Source organism: Ornithorhynchus anatinus, chromosome 7 (genome assembly GCF_004115215.2).
Source record: "Ornithorhynchus anatinus isolate Pmale09 chromosome 7, mOrnAna1.pri.v4, whole genome shotgun sequence".
NCBI lineage: Eukaryota > Metazoa > Chordata > Mammalia > Monotremata > Ornithorhynchidae > Ornithorhynchus > Ornithorhynchus anatinus.
In genome coordinates, this window is record NC_041734.1 from 41,854,137 (window position 1) to 41,874,748 (window position 20,612).

General features: G+C 50.4%; 1 protein-coding gene across 1 annotated transcript in view; it reads right to left on the minus strand.

Moving 5' to 3' along the window:
• Window positions 1–2,282: 2,282 nt before the first annotated feature.
• The window catches only part of PFKL (phosphofructokinase, liver type), a 55,702-nt gene continuing 37,372 nt past the window's right edge, over window positions 2,283–20,612 (minus strand). Inside the window, 18 exon segments of the mRNA XM_029069256.2 lie at window positions 2,283–3,254; window positions 4,638–4,650; window positions 4,653–4,742; window positions 4,872–4,896; window positions 4,898–4,972; window positions 6,387–6,457; window positions 6,460–6,497; window positions 7,040–7,100; window positions 8,873–9,047; window positions 9,712–9,826; window positions 9,828–9,867; window positions 11,047–11,129; window positions 14,081–14,151; window positions 15,796–15,942; window positions 16,439–16,502; window positions 19,936–19,998; window positions 20,399–20,417; window positions 20,420–20,512. Of these exon segments, the coding sequence (XP_028925089.1) occupies window positions 3,107–3,254; window positions 4,638–4,650; window positions 4,653–4,742; window positions 4,872–4,896; window positions 4,898–4,972; window positions 6,387–6,457; window positions 6,460–6,497; window positions 7,040–7,100; window positions 8,873–9,047; window positions 9,712–9,826; window positions 9,828–9,867; window positions 11,047–11,129; window positions 14,081–14,151; window positions 15,796–15,942; window positions 16,439–16,502; window positions 19,936–19,998; window positions 20,399–20,417; window positions 20,420–20,512 (1,391 nt within the window). The 3' untranslated portion in view covers window positions 2,283–3,106.

The following is a 20,612-nucleotide window of genomic DNA, read 5'->3' on the forward strand; positions in this document are numbered from 1 at the left end:
TGGGAAGTGACCTGCCCAAAGTCACCCAGCTGACAAGTGGCCGAGCCGGGATTCGGACCCGTGACCTCTGACTCCAAAGACCGTGCTCTTTCCACCGAGCCACGCCGCTTCTCAGTGCTCAGGGCTCTCGGTATAATGAGCTAAAATTCTGCTCAGTCCATTAGCGGTACGAACTCAACGTGCCCAAGTCAGAGGCACGTACTGGTTAGCCGTCACTCCTCGGCGCAGCGGAAAACTCCCTACCGTCACTTGCTGCCCCACTTAAGTCATTAACGCATTCTTTATGCCCCCATCCCTTTCCCCACACAACCTGTCCTCTTTTAAACTTGGTCACTGGCCATATTAGAGAAGCAGCGCGGCTCAGTGGAAAGAGCCCGGGCTGGGGAGTCAGAGGTCATGGGGGTTCGCATCCCGGCTCTGCCACTTTTCATTCATTCATTCATTCAATAGTATTTATTGAGCGCTTACTATGTGCAGAGCACTGGACTAAGCGCTTGGAATGGACAAATCGGTAACAGAGACGGTCCCTGCCCCTTGAAGGCTTACGGTCTAATCGGGGGAGACGGACAGACGAGAACAATAGCAGAATCATGCACTTGGCAGCTGTGGGACTGTGGGCAAGTCACTTCACTTCTCTGGGCCTCAGTCACCTCATTTGTAAAAGGGGAATGAAGGAGCCCCACGTGGGACAACCTGATGACCCTGGATCTCCCCCGGCGCTTAGAACAGTGCTCTGCACATCGTAAGCGCTTAACAGATACCAACATTATAGTCTCCCCGTTTCCCTTCCTCTGATTCACGCTCCCCGCCAACCCCTGAACCACGCCACCGAAAAAGCAATCAAGCAAACAGAAACAAACCTATCCCGTCCACCTCACCTCTGGCCCGGCTTCCTGGCCCATTTCAGTCCAGCCCACCGCCGTCTCCCCACCCCTAAACCTCCCCCAACCGGGAGTGGGGGAGACGGGAGAAGGGAAGAAACAGCTGCTCCCATCTCGCTGGTCCTCTCGGCGCCCTGAACTCAGTGCTCCCATCGTGGTCCCGTTTCCCCCAGCCCTGTGGCTTTGGGACATTTGGGAGGCGTGAGCCGTAAACGAACCTGGGGGCGGTGGGGGGCAGAACAGGGGCAGGGGTAAACTGGGCAGGACACGTATACTTAAAAAAGACAAGCAGTGTAGGTTCGGGGTTCAGGGAGAAGGCGATCTGGGGCTCTGGAAGACCAGCGTGATGGGGGGAGACGGACAGGGCGCGAGCAAGAAAAGCAGCACGGCCTAGTGGAAAGAGTGCCACCCTGGAAGTCGAGAGACTTGCGTTCTGATCCTGGCTGTGGCACTTACGTGCTGTGTGGCCTTAGGCAAGTCACTTACCTTCTCCGTGCCTCCGTTTCCTCACCTGTAAAAACGGAGCTAAGGCACCTGTTCCCTCCTACTTGGCCAGGGAGCTCCCTGTGGGTCAGGGACTGTCCCCTAACTGTTGATTTTGTATTTATCCCAGTGCCTATACTACCCTGCTTGGCACAGGGTAAGCACTGAACAAATATCAAAATGATTGAGACAGAGCAGCGGAAGCGGGGAGAGGCAGTAGAGTGAGGAAAGAAAAAAGAACTGAAGGCCGACGGGTGAAAGGCCGTCTCCGTCGTAGCGGCCCGGCGACGCTTTCGGGTCTGAACGTTTAGCCGTCCGGTACGACCTTCGAAGGGGTTCGGTGCGTCCGGTTCAATTGAGATGCGCAGCCAGAGCTCCTCCGGACTCTACTAAGTTTTGAGTTGGCCAGGTGGCGGGTGGCAAATCAGCCGAAATTAGGTACCTCTCGTTAGCTAGGTGGCTGGCTTCTCTTGAGAGAGAATTCCATCTCTCCGACTGTTTAGGCTGGCTGTCAAGCAACGGCCAGGACTGGAAGCCAAATGATTTCAGACCTTGTCAACTGGGGACGCCTGGTGCGTTCCCGGCAGTTTTCAACGTGGCCAAGAGTTTGCAAGAGGTGGAATAGGGTTGCCGGAGGTGGCAGGGAAAGAGAGGCGTATTTGCCATTCTTCACCGGAAATCCATCACCAAAAATGTGACCGCTTTTGCCTAGCGTAGGCTAGATATAAAAACTTGTGCTCGGATAGCTAATCCTCCCCCTCCCCGCGGCTGGCCAAAGGCTTAAAATCTCTTCTGAGAGCCGGAACCACTCCCGCTCGGCTCCAAACAAGAGTCCCACTCTCCCTCAAGGAATCAGAAGGCAGTCGGCCAGCGTTTGAATCTTTATCTTCCCGAGAACAAAAACAGTCCAGAGACCGGTCGGTTCGGGATATTGCTTTATCGCGGCAGTTTCGCAGAGAACAACTGGGCAGTGCGGGTTGCCCGATCACGTGAGCATCCACGGGGTTGGGGGAGGAACGTGGGAGGTGGTCAAATGAGCCCCCTCAGGCGTGCCACGGCCTAACGGGTAAACGGATCCCATCTCTACACCCGCGGATGGACGAAGACCCCCCCCCCCCCCAGGAAGCGTGGCGGCAGCACTTGGGGTGGGATCTGTACACCCCGCCTAACCTGACCGGCCACGTGAATCGGACACACGGGAGGCTACGAGTTCAAACCCTCGCAGGGCTCACGCTCGAGCCAGTTCGGGGTGACCGCGCGTACGTGGACTTTTTAACCCGACGCGGCCAAGTTGAAGCCGGGACGGGGATCGGGAGAGCTGTGACCCTCATCCCACCTTCCCATGCTTCTTCCTGGGTGCGGCCCCCCAAATTTAAAAAGAGCCCCCCCCCCCCCAAAGACTTGCTCATTAAATAATAAGATATGGAGGGTTGGGAAACTGATCACGCAGCTCGACATCTGAGAGATCGTCTTCCCCTGCCTTTCGCTGGCAGGTGGCTGCCCTCGGGCGGGGACCGCTCAAGTCCATCGGTCGGTGGCATCCGGGAAGGCGGAGCCGGTCGCTCCGGTTCACCCCGCTGGCTTCCTCAGCTCCCTCGTCCCGCGGTTGCGGTCCGGTCTCGCCGCCCGGCTCTCGGCGGCGAACCGGAGCGGCCCCCGCCCTCCTAGGCCGGGGGTTGTTCTCGGCCGGCGCGGCACTCACGGGCATCCGGGAGGGGAAGGGAGCGGGGCCGGAGGGGCCGTTAGAAGCCCTTCTCGATGCTGAGGGTGCGTCGGGTGACGTGCTCCATCTCCCCGGAGACGTACTCGGTCAGGCTGATCTGATAGTTGGCCAGCATCTTCAGCATCAGGCGCAGATTTAGCCACCACTGCTCCCGGGGCATCCTGTGTCTAAGCAACGGACGGAAGACAGAGGGGCAAACGCGTCACTCCAGAGGGTCGGATGGGGATCCTGGCCGGTAGAAGCAGCGTGGCCCGAGGATAGATCCCGGGCCTGCGGGGGTCTGACGGACCTGGGTTCTAATCCCGGCTCCCGCCTGTCTGCTGGGTGACCCTGGGCGGGTCAGTTCACTTCTCCGGGCCTGAGTTACCTCATCTGTAAAACGGGGATGAAGACGTAAGCCCGTGTGGGCCACGGACTGTGACCAACCTTCGCACGTAATAATGACGTCGGTGTCTGTTAAGCGTTTACTATGTGCCGAGCACTGTTCCAAGCGCTGGGGTAGATACAAGGAATCAGGTTGTCCCACGTGGGGCTCACAGTCTTGATCCCCATTTTACAGATGAGGGAACTGAGGCACCGAGAAGTGAAGTGACTTGCCCAAGGTCACACAGCTGACAGGTGGCCGAGCCGGGATTAGAACCCATGACCCCTGACTCCTAAGCCATGCTCTTTCCCCTGAGCCACGCTGCTTCTGTAAGGCACAGTAAGGGTTAACGGATACCACGGTTCCGCTTGTTATTTGATGATTCTCTCCTCCTCTGATGCAGCTATAATTCTGATTACCTATAGATATCCAGCTCACATGCCCCTTAAGCGGAGTTCTCGAAACTGTGGCCTGATTGCTGAGGGGCCGGGCCGGGGGGAGTCCTCTGGTAGTCTAAATTCAAGTATGGGACACACTGGGTTGGTGACTGTGGTAATTAGTCTCCCCCTAGACTGGAACGTCTTCGTGGCGTGGAGCACGTCTACCAACTCTGTTGTACTCTCCAAGCGCTTAGTACAGTGCTCTGCACACAGGAAGCGCTCAATAAATCCGCCGACTGATTAATTAGAACAGAGGAGAGACAAACTCTAGAAATGATACCATTTAACCTTGAAAACCGCTTGAGGGAACCCGCAAATGGGATGCATCCATCTGTGCAAATCCAGCAGGAGCCTTCCGACGCTCTAGCTTCCCGAGGAGACGGTCCCCGGGAGGAGACGGTCCCGGGAGGAGACGGTCCCCGGGAGGAGACGGTCCCCGGGAGGAGACGGTCCCCGGGAGGGACCGTCGTCTCTATGGCCAAATGGGGGCAACTGGGAGGGAGTTCTGCTCTGCGGGTTGAGAAGCCGGTGTGCACGTGTCTCGTCGAGGCCTGTGCCGTTGCCCGGAAGCGACAAGGGCTTGGCGCTTCCCCACTCTGAAACGAGTGCCCCGGTGGGTACTACTCTTGCTCTGAACCTCTCCCGTCTTCCCCCGTGGCCCGTCTCTGGCGTTCATCGCTGGGCTCGGGGGCAAGGCCCACCGAGGAGGGAGAGCGGGGATGACCAACTCGAGGCCAGAAACTTACTCGAAATCGGTGACTTCTTGAGTTCGGTCACGGGGCTGAAGGCCACCACTTTCTTCTTCAGGCCAATCACGCAGGCCGAGTCTGCCGAATTGGCGAACACGCGACCTGCGGGGATACAGAGGCGGCATCGTCCGCTTTGGACCCGAGCAACTTCCTCACCCCGCCCGGGGAGAAGCGATTGGGCCCCGTGACAGCAGGTCAGCCCCGCCCAGCGCAGAGCCTCGCCCCGCGTACCCCTGCGGTAGGCCTCCTGCAGTTTTTTCCGACATCCACAGCATAGCCTTCACTCCCAACTTGGTGCCGTAGTTACGGTCGAACGGGGTGGGAGCTCCTCCTGTGAAGAGAATGAGTCGGGGATCACGATGAGCACGGACGCAGTGGGGGTTCAGAGGACAGAGACCGTACGGCCATCCCAGGGTCCCGGGGAACCCATCCGTTTATCATCGGACCTCAGCACTCTCCCAACTGCTTATACAGTGCTCTGCGCCTAGTGCGCGCTCAATAGATACCGCTGATCGACTGCCTGATCTCCATCACTGGGTATCAGATAAATGTACATTTTTCATCCAGTTATGATTTCCATCTATTAGCCGGGTTCCGATCCTGGTTCTGCCACTTGTCTGCTGTGTGACCCTGGGCAGATGACTTCACTTCTCTGGGCCTCTCTCACCAGTAAAATTGGAGATTGAGACCGACGCGCCCCACGTGGGACAGGGACTGCGTCCAACGACTTTGATTGCCGTATCCACCCAGCGCTCTAGAAGAGGGCCCGGCACATAGTAAGCGCTTAAATTCCATCGTCATCGTTATTACCAGCAGACATCATTTATCTGATGACAAATGGGCCCTCACATGCCTGTCTTGTAGCACTTGTTAGTTGAGGGGGGGATTCCTGCCTTTACCAGTTTTAGAACCACTGACGTGTACAGAGCCTAGGAGGAGTAACGCCGTATCCTTTGAAAACACATCCATCCAAGGAGCTCAACAAGCATTAGAAATCGATCCTCCCCGTACATGAAAGCAGGTGTGAAGCAGCTTTAGGAGTGAAATGGCTTTCCTCTAGGGCGTCGCCACCTGAAGCAAGAGGGGCTCCTAGATTCGAATCCTTTTATCTCTTGATTCCTACCTTCTACACCCCAGTCCCTCTCAGGATCATACCTGCAGAGTTTCTAGTACTCTAAGAGTCTCGGTTATGGGAGGGAGAGTCAAGCAGAGGCCTATCCATTCCATTCCTAGCCTGGGCCGTGGCTAGCGCGAGGAAGGCAATCCGCTACAAGCCAAGACTCAGCCGTGCTGGGGAGCAGCTGCACCGGGAGAGAGTCCGAGGGCAGGAGACTCAAATTTATCACGCGGAAGGAGGGCAACAGTAAACCCCCTTCTGTATTTCTACAAGAAAACCCCTATGGATCCACTACCAGAACGACCGCAGATGGAGGTGGCGTTCTGGGACAGATGTGGCCACGGGATCGTTATGGGTCGGAGACGGACTTCGACAGCGTGAGACAAGACACTCCGCTAGCTCTGCCAATAATCCTCAGGCTCATCAGTGGCGAGGTGGGAAGAACTAAGAGAGCAAAGCGGGACAACTACTTTGTTCCAGATCTCATTCAAGCCACTAAAAGTGACAGGAGAAAGATACGTGGGGAAAAGACTCTTCAATCCCTAATCCTTCCTTCCCCCCTGCATCTCAGTGTGGTCAGCCCCCACCACCCACCCTTGGCCAAATGGCTTCCGATGAAATTCCCCTACCTGCTGCAGATGGCCCAAGACGTTGGTCCTACAGTCGAAAATCCCTTTCCCCTCGGATGAGTACAGATTGTCAAGAATTCTGTCGTGTAATGTTCGTGACACTTTTCATTTCTTGGGGGAAAAGAGAGAGAGAACCACGAGTGTGATGTGAAGACTGTATATATATAGCAAATGCAAACATCTGCCGGTGTACTGTCTCTGAAATCCAGCGGCAGATTATCCTTTTCTGATGGGCACCACCAGTAATCAGCAGGGGTCAATGCTGGACGACCTCCAGCCCATCTCCCTCCGCAGATGATGCCGGTGGGCGTGGAGAATTGAGAGAGAACATTCTCCTTCTTTTCCTTCTGCTCTCTCTCCCTTCCGCTTCATCTGCGCCCTTGGGTCTGTGACCTCGAGCATTTTGAACATATGCCCCGTACTCAACCCCACGGTACTTAGGTACGTATTCTTTAAATTACATTATAAATTATTTACTTATATTAATGTCTGTCTTCCTTCTAGACCGTAAGCTCACTGTTGGAGGGAAGGTGTCTGCCAACTCTGTTGCACTGCATCCTCCCAAGCGCTCAGTTCAGTGCCCTGCACATTGTAAGCGCTCGGTAAAAATCACTGATGATAACTGGTGGAATGGGCACGTAGTTTGGACTCACCGGAGCACCAGGCCTCTCTGAATGTCTGTTTTCATTTTGTCGGTCAAGTGTCCACATTTGCCTAAGGAGACATGGGGTAAGAAAGGTTACGCACAAGTTAACCTCCTTCTCGGCTCTCGGTCACCAGCCTCTTGCTCACCCCCTTCCCCTAATTCCCTCCCTCTTCACATCCAACAGACCACTGCTCTTCCCTTCTTCAAAGCCCTTCTGAAATCACATCTCCCTCAGGGTGGTCTTCCCTGATTGATTTCTCATCCCCCCATTGGCAATTTCAGCACTCCTGACATTTATTTTAGTATCTGACTCTCCCCTCGATTGCAAACTCCTTGAGGGCAGGGATCATGTCTATTAACCTTATGGAATTCTCCCAAGCGCACAGTACAGAGCTCTGCACACTAACGGTGCTCAATAAATAATATTATCGTTCCCCTCCCTTTCTCTTAGCCAAACACTACTTTGCACTGCGCCGAAAGGCCCAGCCTAGGAAATTTTCATTATAACTGTGATTTTCATTCATAAATACTTCAGGTCTAACCCTCACAGATCCTCTGTTCCCCTGAAATGTATATTCAGATTCACTGTCCTTTGTCTGAGACTGCCATCCACAAACCAAGAAGGTTCTGGTAGCCTCCAGATGTCCGGATGAGCAGGAGTCGACCAAAAAATGGAGAGTGAGTTGAGAATTTCCTCACCGTACCTCAATCTAACCTATCTCACCGCTGACCCTTTGCCCACGTCCTGCCTCTGTCCTGGAACTCCCTCCCCCTTCACTTCTAACAGACGACCACGCTCCTCACCTTCAAAGCCTTATTAAAATCACATGTCTCCCAAGAGGCCTTCCAAGACTAGGCTCCCATTTCTCCTACTCCCTCTCCCTTCTGCCCATTTTCTCCACAGGGAAGGATTGCTATTCCTTATATTTCCTACAAGCCTGGGCCCAAGGACATCTAAAATGTGCACCACCAAGATTGAAGGGAAAGGGAACAAGTTCCATGAAAGAGAGAAGAACTGAACACTGGAAAAGGAAATCTGAAATAAGGATTTTCATTTCTATAGATCCATTTGCCGCTGCTTGAAAATTTAAGTAACGCTCAAACTAGTGACTGTCACCCAACATTCTCATTTTGTTGATCATGGTAGCAAGTTTCCTTGTCCCCTGGTCAAAGGATGAAGGATATAAAGAATTTTAGGGACTCCTAGAGATGTGTCCATGGTGTCACTACGGGTCAGAGACGACTCCACGGCATAAAACAACACTAGCTATAATATATTTTAATGTCCGTCTCGCCCTTAGAGAGAGACTATATGCGTGACACACACACCCAAAGTAAAATCTGTAGATTCCTTCCCAGAAGGAAGAAATCGATTGATTTGAGTTCTTCCATCTTCTGCTTCACTGCTATGTGCCTCTTTCTTCTTTTCTTTCCGCCTTAGTCTTCCTTTGGTGGGGGACAAGTCCATCTAGGGCTTGAAACCAACGATGGTGCTGACTGACCAATGGAGTTGAGTGGATTATTCGTGTCAACAGAGGGCTTTGCGTCTGGTTCTCGCCAAGGAGTAGGTGAGGGGTTTCGTCTGGCGATCTTGGATATAATAAAAGGACCACTCCTTTCTGTTCGACAACTTTTCAGAAGGCAAGCAGTACGAATCATTTGGGTTCCACGGAAGTCTTCTCTTCCGCACCACGGGCCACCGGACCACACCCATTTTCCCAACGGAAACCCCAGAATCAGGCCCAGAAATGTCACGTGCCATTTCCCCATCCCTGGTAAGGCGGTTCCCTCCACTGTAGTCCCAGGCAGGAATCGGTGACTTCCTACAGATAACCAGGACGCCTCCTCACCTTTAAGTCGTGGATGGTGAAAGGATCTTCGTAGATATAAGCGGCGTCTGCTCCGACGGCGATGGCCGTCACCGTGGCCAGGTAGCCGCAGTACCCGCCCATCGTCTCCACGATGAACACCCGGCGCTTGGTCCCGGAGGCCGACTGCTTGATCCGGTCGCAGCTCTGCCGAGAAGAAAGGAGAAGGGGAAGGGGGGTCTCACAGGTGCTACCGGCAGCAGAGGCTTCCTCGGGGAAGACAGGCCGGGAGGCCTGATGAAGAGAGAACCTGCCGAGAGCTACAGAGGAGCTCAGTAAGGTGGAACGGCTGGGAGGCGGAAAGCTGCTCTGAAATCAAAGCAGCTCTGCCTGGTGGAAAGAGCACAGTCCGGGAATCAGAGGACCTGGGTTCTAAACCTGGCTCTGCCATTTATCTTCTGGGTGGCCTTTCGCAAGTCATTTAACTTCTCTTTGCCTCTGTTCTCTCAACTGAAAATGGGGATTAAATACTCTTCCTCTGATTTAGACCGTGAGCTCCAAGTGGGACAGGGACTGGATCCAACCCGATTATCTTGTATCTGTTCTGAACCTGCTACATAGTAAACGCATAAGTACCATTTTAAAAATGTCAAGCCACCATCAGGGGAAAAAAGAGAGCCATAACCGAGGCTGTGGGAACAGAGCCGAGTGGCTTATGCCGGGGGCTTGCTGTGGATGAAACAGGGGAGGGATCATTTGGGTTGAGAGGCATTTGGGCCGACAAGTTAGAAGGACGCTTTCCAAGTACTGTAGAGATTAAGGCGAAGGGAGTGGTCGTCCACCCATCCGGCTCCCGCCGCGCTGCCCTCACCTCCATGGCGGCGTTGACGGCGGTGTCCGAGCCGAGGCTGAAGTCGGTGCCGGGGACGTTGTTGCTGATGGTGGCCGGGATGACGCACATGATGATGCACAGTTCCTCGTACTGCCTCGGCCTCGACCAGCTGCAGCACGCCCTCATACGCCTGGAGAAGCAGCAAACCCAGTCAGGGACCACAGACGACAGTCATTTCCGAAAAGGGGACGTGTCGGCTGTCTTCTTTTCTCCCTACTTTCTGTCCAGGAAAACGGCTGGCTTAGGCCAGCCAGGGAGGTCGAAAATCCCAACTAAAGCTGGGCCGCTCTGATTCAGCTCCTCCCCGACTGCTAAAGGTCGTTGCTGAGGACGAGACCCTGGACGGGGTAGGCAAGGAATGTTTCTACTAACTAACTTACAGTGCTTTGCACACAGTAAGCGCTCAATAAATATCATGATGGATTTGATTCCAGCTCACAAAAGGCTACCAGTCCAGGAAGAGCTTAGTGAGATGGGGTAGATGAGCTGCTCTGCAAGATTTGGGACCAAGTGGGACATGACCCCCATAATCTCCTCTCCCGGCTCGGTGGAGGGTGATTTTGGATTTGTGGTAAGAAGGTTCAGTGCTGGCCAAATGGTCAGCCACACGGTCAGTCTAATTGAAAGCATTATCGAAAATCACGGTAGTGCGAGCTTTTATGCCCCATCAACTCTCTCCACCGGTTCTGCCTCTCAGAACTCTCACCTCGAGATAACCTCTTCAAGGGCCCGGCATGATTATCACCTCAGTGAAGAGGATTATTGAAACATGCCAGAATCATGTTAATTATTCGGTGATTTGGCGGTGGGAATGCAATCTAGTTTAATCAATTGAGCACCTACGGTATGCAGAGCGTTGTTCTAAGCACCTGGGAAAGTACAATGCGATAGAAATGGCAGACCCGATCCCCGCTGATAAGGGCTTACAGTGTACTCGGGAAGGCAGACACTTAAAAAAAGGGGAAATGGTAAAGTATAAGGATTTGGACAGAAATGTTGCGGGGCTGGGGTGAGTAACAAAATGCTTACGGGGTGCACAGCCAAGTGCAGAGGCGAGGCAGAAGGAGGGCGGATAGGGGAAATGGGGGCTTAATCAGGGAAGACCTCTTGGAGGAGATGTCACTTTTGGAGGACTTCGAAGGTGGTAAGAATGGTGGTCTGTCAGATACAAGGGGGATGGAGATTAAGTGGCTACTAAAGTGGGGACGGGAACGGTGACATCAGTAAGAAACAGCCAGATTCGTGAACATTTTACATGCTTGACGGCCTCCTGCTTCTGTCTCTTACCAGGAGTCTGGCAACCTTACCCACTCAAACCCCCGATGACCAACAGACCCTGGATGTTGTAAGTCCGAATGCTTTCCACAATTTTCTCCATGCATGTCTTCGGGAGGGTTCTGCAACAGGAAATTAAAAAAAAAACAAACCCAAACTGTGTGAAACTCACATTTTTTTCAACCACTACCTTTTCCTAGGCACAGTACAGGAGTAGGAGTAATAGCATTTGTTGAGCACTCACTGGGTGGGATGCACTGTACTAAGCTCTTGAAAAATACAAAATAATCTCTGCCCACAGGGACCTTACACTCTAATGGAGAGACAAACGTAAAGGTATTTACAGAGTAACTCAAAAGAATAACTGAATGTGCAACTGAGCTAGGGGATACAGCACAGGTCTGGGAGTCAGAAAGACCTGGGTTCAAATCCCAGATCCGTTACTTGTCTGCTGTGTGACCTTCTGACTTGTAAACTCGATGTGGGCAGGGAATGTGTATGTTATATATCATATGACAATATATACATAGCATACATACATATATAACATAATATATATGTACACGATATATGGTATACTGTTATATCGTCACTTCACTTCTCTGTACCTCAGGTATCTCATCTCATGGGACCCGGACTGTATCCCACCTATCTTGTATATCCCCCAGTGCTTGGTACAGTGCTTGGCACACAGTAAGTGCTTAACCAGTGCTGTTAAAAAAAAGTGCTGAGGAGGGGTCTAAATAAGTGGATAAGTGCTAAAGATAGCTGGTAGGTATAGATAATTTAGGACGCTGGGAATTAATTGGGCAGGCTGTTGGAGAAGTGGGGTGGGCTATCAGATTTGACAGGGAGCGAGTATAAAGCTGTGAGAAAAATGTGGGCAAGAGGATGGAGGAGGAAGAGTCAAGAGTCAGATACAGTTAGAAGGTTGGCCTGGGGGAATGAAGAGGAATTGGTGGAGCCTGGAAGGCCACTGGACAAAGAAACTTTTGCTTGATGCGGAATAATAATAATAATGTTGGTATTTGTTAAGCGCTTACTATGTGCAGAGCACTGTTCTAAGCGCTGGGGGAGATACAGGGTAATCGGTTGTCTCACGTGAGGCTCACAGTTGATCCCCATTTTACATATGAGTAACTGAGCACAGAGAAGTGAAGTGACTTCCCCACAGTCACACAGCTGACAAGTGGCACAGCCGGGATCACACCGTGACCTCTGACTCCCAAGCCTGAGCTCTTTCCACTGAGCACGCTGCTTCTCCACACACGTGGTGGGTCCAGGAGCCGGTGGAGCGTTTTGAAGAGAGGAGGGATGTGGGCTGAGCGATGATTCAGGAAGATAATCCGGGTGGCAGTTTGTGGGACAGACGGAGAGGAAAGCCAGTAAGGAGGCCGACAAAATAGTTTAGCCGTGATATGATCGAGCTTCTGTCTAGTTTGGGTGAAGAGAAATGGATGGATGTGAAGAACGTGTAGGAAGAACTGGCAGGATTTTTCAGTAGGAAGATTGGGAGAGTTGAAGTAAGGGGAGGTCGAGGATGATGTCCAGGATACGTGCTCATGGGAAAGGAGATGTGGGTTAGTGAATGAGGTTGGAAAGTTAGAAGAGGTGTAGGCTCAGGAGAGATGAGCAGCATGGCCCAACGCAAAGTCAGTCAGTGAGTCGCATTTACTGAGCACTTATTGTGTGCAGAACACTGTACTAAGCACTTGGGAGAGTACGATATGACAGTATACCATATATCGTGTACATATATATTATGGTATATATGTATGTATGATATGTATATATATGTCATATGATATTAACATACACATTCCCTGCCACATCGAGTTTACAGCCTAGAGGGATCCCGAGCCTGAAAATCAGAGGACATAGGTTCTAATCCCAGCTCTGCCACTCGACTGCTTTGTGACCTAGGCCAAGTCACTTGACTTCTAGGTTCCTTAGTTTCTCATCCGCAAAACAGGGATTCAATGTGTGTTCACTCTCCTACTTAGACTGTGAGCTCCACGTGGACAGGGACTCCGTGCTACCTGATTATCTTGCATCGACTCCGCTTAGGGTGGTGTTTGGCACATGGTAAGCACTTAACCACTACAATTTTATTATACTCCTACTCTAGTCTGCAGGTTAGACGAGAGGTAAGAGTAGGGGACCCTTATAGACACCCACAGTTAGAGGTGGGAGGCACAGGACGAACCAGAAGAGAGAAGAGAAGAACGGGCCAGACGGTTAGGAGGAGAATCAGGAGAGAATCACGTCAGAAAAATCCAAGTCAGATTCTACTTCGCGGAAAGAACCGTGGGCAGCTTCAGACGGATAGTTGAGTACGAAATGGATCGTTCAGCCCAACCTACACGGACATAGAAAGCCATCTCCGTTGGCAGTGTCAGTAAACAACATTTGCGTCATTCAACCTTGAGATAAGAGGGGAAAAGTGCAAAGGGATGTAGCAAGGGCTACTAGGGGGACTCACTAAAATGGCCGGTGAGCGTTTTAGGTCTCAATCTGCTGATGGTCCTCTGAATGACCTTGGAGAGGCGTTTACTCTCCAACTTTTCTACTGTCCAGTTGTGAAATAACCCAAGGATCCGGACTCAGGGTCTTCCCGTGGTGTCTCGCATAACTACTGATTACTACTAACCTCGGCATCTTTTGCAGGCCAAGGAATTTTATTTATATTAACGCCTGTCTCCCCCTCTAGACTGTAAGCTGGTTGTGTGCAGGGAATGTGTCTGTTATTGTTATACTGAACTCTCCCAAGCGACTAATACAGTACTTTGCACAAAGTAAACGCTCGTAAGTCCGACTGAATGAAAGGGAAATGAGCCACAGGGGCTGAACAACTGTCACAGCAGTGCAGGAGCAGTTACTCCTCCAGTACTAAGTGCGGCATTTGCTAAGTGCTTACTATTGTGCCAGGTTCTGAGGTAAATTAACGATAATTAGGTAGACCTCCTTGGCAGATCCCGAGGGGGACCAGGGGCCGAGGTTTTCTAAGAGGGGAGAGGCACCGGAAGCAAGGCGAGAAAGGCATTCTCTTTACCAGACGACCTAAGGGACTTACCTCTTGGTTCCCAGCATCGATCCCCCGCGGCCCAGCCAGCCGGCTACGTCATGCCAGCCCACCTCTCGGACCTACGAGGAAGAATGTGCAATTTCACGTTCGGAGAGAGCACGGTTTTTGAGCGAGGGCATGTCCTTACAGGTTCTCCTCCAGGGAGTAGGGGATGTGTTTTGATAGCCTTTCCCCTTAGATGAGATCAGCGGTGGTGTGTGGGGTCTAGAAGAACCAGCAGGCACTGTGTCTTCCACCTCATGCACCAGAGATGGGCAAAATACGAGCCAGAGGTTGCCTCTGGTTACCACTGGTTCTATCCAGCCCACTATCATATCCATCTACAGTAAATATTTCTATAATAATAATAATGATAATAATAATTGTGGTATTTGTTAAACACTTATTATGTGTCAAGCCCTGTACTAAGCCCTGTACTAATCAAATCCCTCATGGAGCTCACAGTCTAAGTAAGAGGGAGAACAGGTATTGAACTCCATTCTGCAGATGAGGTAACTGAGGCACGGAGAAGTTAAGTGACTTTCCCAAAGATGACATAGCAGGCAAGAGTAGAGACAGAGTTAGAACCCAGGTCCTCTGATTCCCAAGCCCAGGCTCTTTCCGCTGGCCCATAATGCTTCTCAATGCACACGAGGATGTCTTTATCAAAGTCATTTCTATATCTGTGTGGGAGAAATATGAAGTGTCTTCAGACAATGAAAACCTAGACATGTTACCGTATGGCTGACCAATAACAAATATTTTAAATGGGTGGTTTTTTCAAATTATTCCTGTCCACATCCCTGTGAATCAGGTTCATATCCTTACCCAAATAGTAACCAGAAACTTTCTTAAATTTCCACGACACCTCTGGTGTTCTTTACCATCTTTCCTCTCCCCTTCTCTCTTTATAGTCAACTGTGTACAGTGGGTGGGGAGGGGTAAGAAAGTACATTAGAGATGGGTTAATGTACAAAACAAAGCTTGTAAAAGAACAAGCTTTAGCAAGCTGTTGAGAGTTATTATTAGTATTATGCTATTTGTCAAGTGCTTATTATGTGTCAAAAACTGCTTCTCGTGCTGGGGTAGATACAAGTTAATTAGGTCGGACACAACCCCTGAGCTACATGAGGCTCACAGATGAGGAAAATGAGGCCCAGATGAGTTAACTGATTTGCCCATAATCACACAGAGGCAACTGGCAGGGTCAGGATTAGAACCCAGGACCTCTGACTCCCAGGATCTTGCTAGTTCTAATAGGCCATACTACTCCTCATCCCCATTAAGTACCTGAGGTCCACGCTCCAATTTTGGCCCCATGTGTGGTGGGGACTGTGACCAACCTGATGATCTTGTATCGACACCAGCGCTTGGCACATAGTAAACACTCAACAACTGCTGACTGATTGAAGAGCCAAAGAGAAGATTGGACATTTCCTGATGAGGAATTATGTGCACTGCATCGAATCAGAGCTGGAAGGGGTTTTTCCAGGTCTTAACCCAAGTTCACCTTTCTTCTCTTGGGCTTCCTTACCTTATCTCAGCTCTTAGCTTGTGTTACAGCACTGGAGCCCATTGGACTGTAAACTCACGAGGACAGAACTGTGCTCGCTACCTCTACTATCCTCCCGAGCATTTAGCACAGCGCGTCGCACAGCATCCCAATTGACCTCCATTGAATCTGTGCTGGACGCCAGAGTATAGACAGGTGTCACTATATTTACCTGCCCCTTGGCTAAGCCCTCGAAGCCGTCGTTGACGACGTACATCGTGTGCCCCTTCGAGATTCCGATCCTCACCGCTGACCTCACTGCCGCATTCATCCCGGCTGCTGGTGCCCCGACGTTCAAAATTGCTAAGGAGAAGTTGGACTGAAAAGAGAGAGAGAAAAGAAGAAGTCAATCGTATTTATTGAGCTCTGTGAGCAGAGCAGTGTACTAAGCACAATATAATAATAAACAGACACATCCCTGCCCACAACGAGCTTACAGCCTAGAGGTGGGGACAGACATTAATGTAAATAAATTACAGATAGGTACATAAGTGCCGGGGGCCGGGCGGGGGGATGAATAAAGGGAGCAAGTCGGGGACGTGGTCGGGACATCAGTAACACAGTTGAGCCTGAGAGAACGGAGCAGCGACAGTAGTATTGATGGGTCCACGAGGCCTAGGGGGTAAGGCGATGGATCTGCCTCGAAGGGATCTGGAAAGGAATAACTTTGAAATATCATTGTCGATTTATATTATCCCACAAGTGCAAAGCGATAATGGCCATTACGGCACTCTGTCATAAACTATGGGAGGTTGTTTTTTTTTCTGTTTTTTTTGGGAGCCAAGGACACAGTGTAATGTCCAGATTCATCCTACCTTTTCCAGCGCTTTCTTCTGGTGCGCAAGGAGCTTGTAAATGTTCCAGTTATTTTCAAAACTCCTATAAAGACAACAAGCCATGAATCTCATGATAAAACACTACACCTCGCTTTATGAATATTTGACAAAGACATTAAAATTTGAATCTATTTTGGGGACAGCACTCAACTAAAAGCCAATCAAAACCTGCTGGTCTTTTCAGGCTAGCCCAGGAGGACAATAAACATTTTCCATAACCCCCGGAATTCTGTTCTATTTGGGATTTGAGAGTAGTGTTCGGTCAAACTCGGGCCTCTGGGCCCTTGATGATTTGGTCAAGATTTCTAGTGATCATGACTCTGTCTCCTAGCTTTCCCTGGCTTTCTGTCTTCCAACTCTCTGGAGGCTGTTGGTGCCAGACGAACATCAACGGGGGAAATGCGAAGGAACACGATAATCAAGAACCACCTCCTGTGTGCTCAGCGCTGGGCTGGATATAAAGCCATAGGGTCGGACAAGTCCCTGGCCCACACAGGAATCACAATCTACCTTCTTCCCCATTTTACCACTGAGAAAACTGAAGCTCAGAGAGGTCAGGTGACTCTCCCCGTATCACACAGAAGGCCGAGCCGTAGCTGGGATTCCAACCCGGGTGTTCTGCTCCAAGCCCCGGGCTCTTTCCACTAAAACCACGAGCAATAACAACCTGAAGAGGATCAACAGTAATACCTGAACTTTAAAACTGCCCAAGAATACCCCGCACAACTCTCTGAAGCAAACCCTACTTTAAAATAACTTAAATCGTGGTCCCTTTATTTCCTACATTTAGATCCAGATGGTCCTTTGGAAAAATCTTAGTGGGGAACGTTGTTCTGGTCCTAAGGCCAGGGTCATTGAGAGAGCAGAAAAATAACCCTGCCTTCAGGACTCAATCGATCATTTACTGAGTGCTTACTGTGTGCAGAGCTCTGGATTAAGCACTTGGGAGAGCACGACAGTGTTGGTAGACACACGTTCCCGTCCACCAGGAGCTGTTACCAGGTTATTACGCGTCACACCTGAATCATTCATAACAATCGGAAGCTGCTTTGTCACCCTCAGGCCAGAATTTCCACTGGCATTTTCCGAGTCCACCCAGCTTGTGCACTGTGACCCACTGATGGTCAGAAAGGAGAGAGAGGATTTAAAGCGGGGCAACCGGAAAATCACATTTTCTCCTGCATTCTTTGCTCTCTGCTCACTGCTCTGGCAAGCGCAGCTCAGTGCTCACTCGATTCTGAATTGAACATTAATGGGAGCAACTTAAAATTTCCAGAGAGGAATTTCAGAACTCGTTCACTCAGTTGTACTTCATTCATTCGATCGTACTTATTGAGCGCTTACTGGGTGCAAAGCGCTGTACTCAGTGCTTGGGAGAGTACAATACAACCACAGGCAAACAAGCTCGCTGTGGGCAGGGATTACCTCTACTGTTGTATTGTACTTGCCCAAGCTCTTAGGACAGTGTTCCGCCCACGGTAAGCGCTCAATAAATACGACTGAATGAACGCGCTCAAAGTCGAGAGGAGGAGATAAACGTTACTATAAATACATAAATCGATGGTTAAAGGTCCTGAGTGTCACGTAAACTACCTGGCAATGGGACCAAGCTAATCCAGGGAGGCTGGAGTCAGGGGGTGGCGACGAGGATGGGGGCACCGGCCTCCCACCAAATGGCTACCTGAATAATGAGGTGGTTCGCAGGTTGCCAAAAATCGTCCAGCTCTGAGTTCCTGGACCGTGACATAGAGTCCTCAAGGTTATTAGCCCTCGCAGTAGCTGGTTAACCTGTCAGGACATGTTAGGGCTGGTCAGAAAAAGGGCAGAAAATTTGAGCTCTGTTTTAACCTCTGCTCGGGGCAGTTCTGGCCCTCTGTGACCAAGGGCAGGGCTCCGTACGGCTCTGGGCTCGTAAAGGACCAATATTGCCCTCTACTATAATGAGGTACCGGGTTTATTTCTGAGAAGGGAGAAGAAGAGCCTTACTCTGGAAGTCCAGGTTGTTTCTCAAGTTTAAGATGCCACTTAACAGATAGGTTCAGCGTGGCTCAGTGGAAAGAGCACGGGCTTTGGAGTCAGAGGTCATGAGTTCGAATGCCAACTCTGCCACTTGTCAGCTGTGTGACTGTGGGCAAGTCACTTCACTTCTCTGTGCCTCAGTTACCTCATCTGTAAAATGGGGATGGAGACCCTGAGCCCCACATGGGACATCCTGATTCCCCTGTGTCTACCCCAGCACTTAGAACAGTGCTCAGCACATAGTAAGCGCTTAACAAATACCAACATTATTATTATTATTATTTAGGGTAATAATGCAACCAGTGGCATGAAAGGATCAGTGCAAAAATGAATCCCTAAACGTGAGAAAGAAGAAATTCAAACTGGGGACATGAAATTCCTGCTCACTGGTCAGACCACAAAGTTTGTGAAGTCCCTTGTGCAAGTAGGAGGAAAGGTACCATGTAAACTCAAGAGACTATTATTCTCATCTATTTATATCTCTTCTATGCTACAGAATCGACTCTCCCTATAACGATAACTCCAGAGAATCCAGCCCAGTGTTTATAGAGGGCTTCGAAATCTTAGGTTAAATGGTGCGATACAAACCCAAAGTGAAATGATCCTACAACTCTATTTAAGACATTCTTGAATATGGTGAACTATCCTTTGAACAGATAAAAGGGCTCCTACTGCCTCTGCAGAGAATTCAATCGTAAAGCAACTGAATTCTATTTCTATTTGCTCACAATTTTCCCTCTATCAGCAGCGGAGCCTAAAAAATTGGATTTGCTAACTACCACTACTACTACTACTATTTGTTAAATGCTCTCTGTGCCAAGCCCGTGTGAGGCTAAGCGTCTCGAAGGGAGGGAAAAAGGAGAACTCCATGGTATTGTACTCTCCAGTGTTTAGTAGAGTGTTCTGAAGAAAGTAAGGGCTCAATAAATACCATTCATAAATTGACTGAGGTACTGAATCACCATTTTACAGAGGAGCAAACTGAGACAAAGAGAAATTAAGTGTCTTGCCGAGGTCATACGTCAAGCAAGTGGCAAAGCCAGAGACAGAACCAGGCCCCTGATTCTCAGGCCCGGGCTCTTGCCTATGCTCATAACTTCTTTTGCTATATAATAATAATGTTGGTATTGTTAAGCGCTTACTATGTCCGAGCACTGTTCTAAGCGCTGGGGTAGACACAAGGGAATCAGGCTGTCCCACGTGGGGCTCACGGTCTTGATCCATTTTACAGATGAGATAACTGAGGCCCAGAGAGTGAAGTGACTTGCCACAGTCACACCGCTGACAAGTGGCGGAGCCGGAATTCGAACTCATGACCTCCGACTTCAAAGCCCGTGCTCTTCCACTGAGCCACGCTGCTTCTCTCTATATACACACTATCAACGTATGTGTACGCAGAGTCTTTCATTTATATGCGTATTTATCCCTTGTATCGATTATACTTTGTTGTCTCTCACCTCCCTCGGAGAAGGATCGCTTCATCAAACCTTTTCTATCCAGGCTTTCTGCACTTCTTTTGTCTTTAAAGGGAAGGAGAGGAGATGAGTTACGGGGACATCTTAGTTCAAATAACCATGTGGAACCAGCCCAGAAGCAGGTACAAAGTGATATTCTACAATTTGCCCTCCTTCCCATAGACGGTAACAGGAGGGAGACAGAACTCCAACCTCTGGGGCAACGTGTACTGACAAGAACTGGAATTTCCCAGCAGCAGGCAGGCCATTTCCACACAGCCAGATTTGAGGCCAAGGAACGTTCTGGGCAATTTGGCTCAACAGTGAAGCCTAGAAAAAATGACTCATCAGCTACAAGCAAAACAACCCATCGAAAGTCAGTGGGAGTGGTTGCTGCAGAAGTCACACCTGCAGACGAGCACTTACCTCATCCACTGTATCATTTCCCACTTCAGGAAGTACTTACACCTGAACGCACTCCATCAGGGCAGTCGGACAGACTGGTTCCCAGACAGACTCACGACACAGGCTGGTGTGTTGGGCGTGGCTTCAGTACGCATCAGGCCCATCCATTTAGCTGCTCTGAGGACCATAAGACGACCCCAGTGGGCGTTAGGGACAAAATACCGCTGCCCGGACCACAGGTTACATAATGGCATATTATTATTCTGGTAATGTGA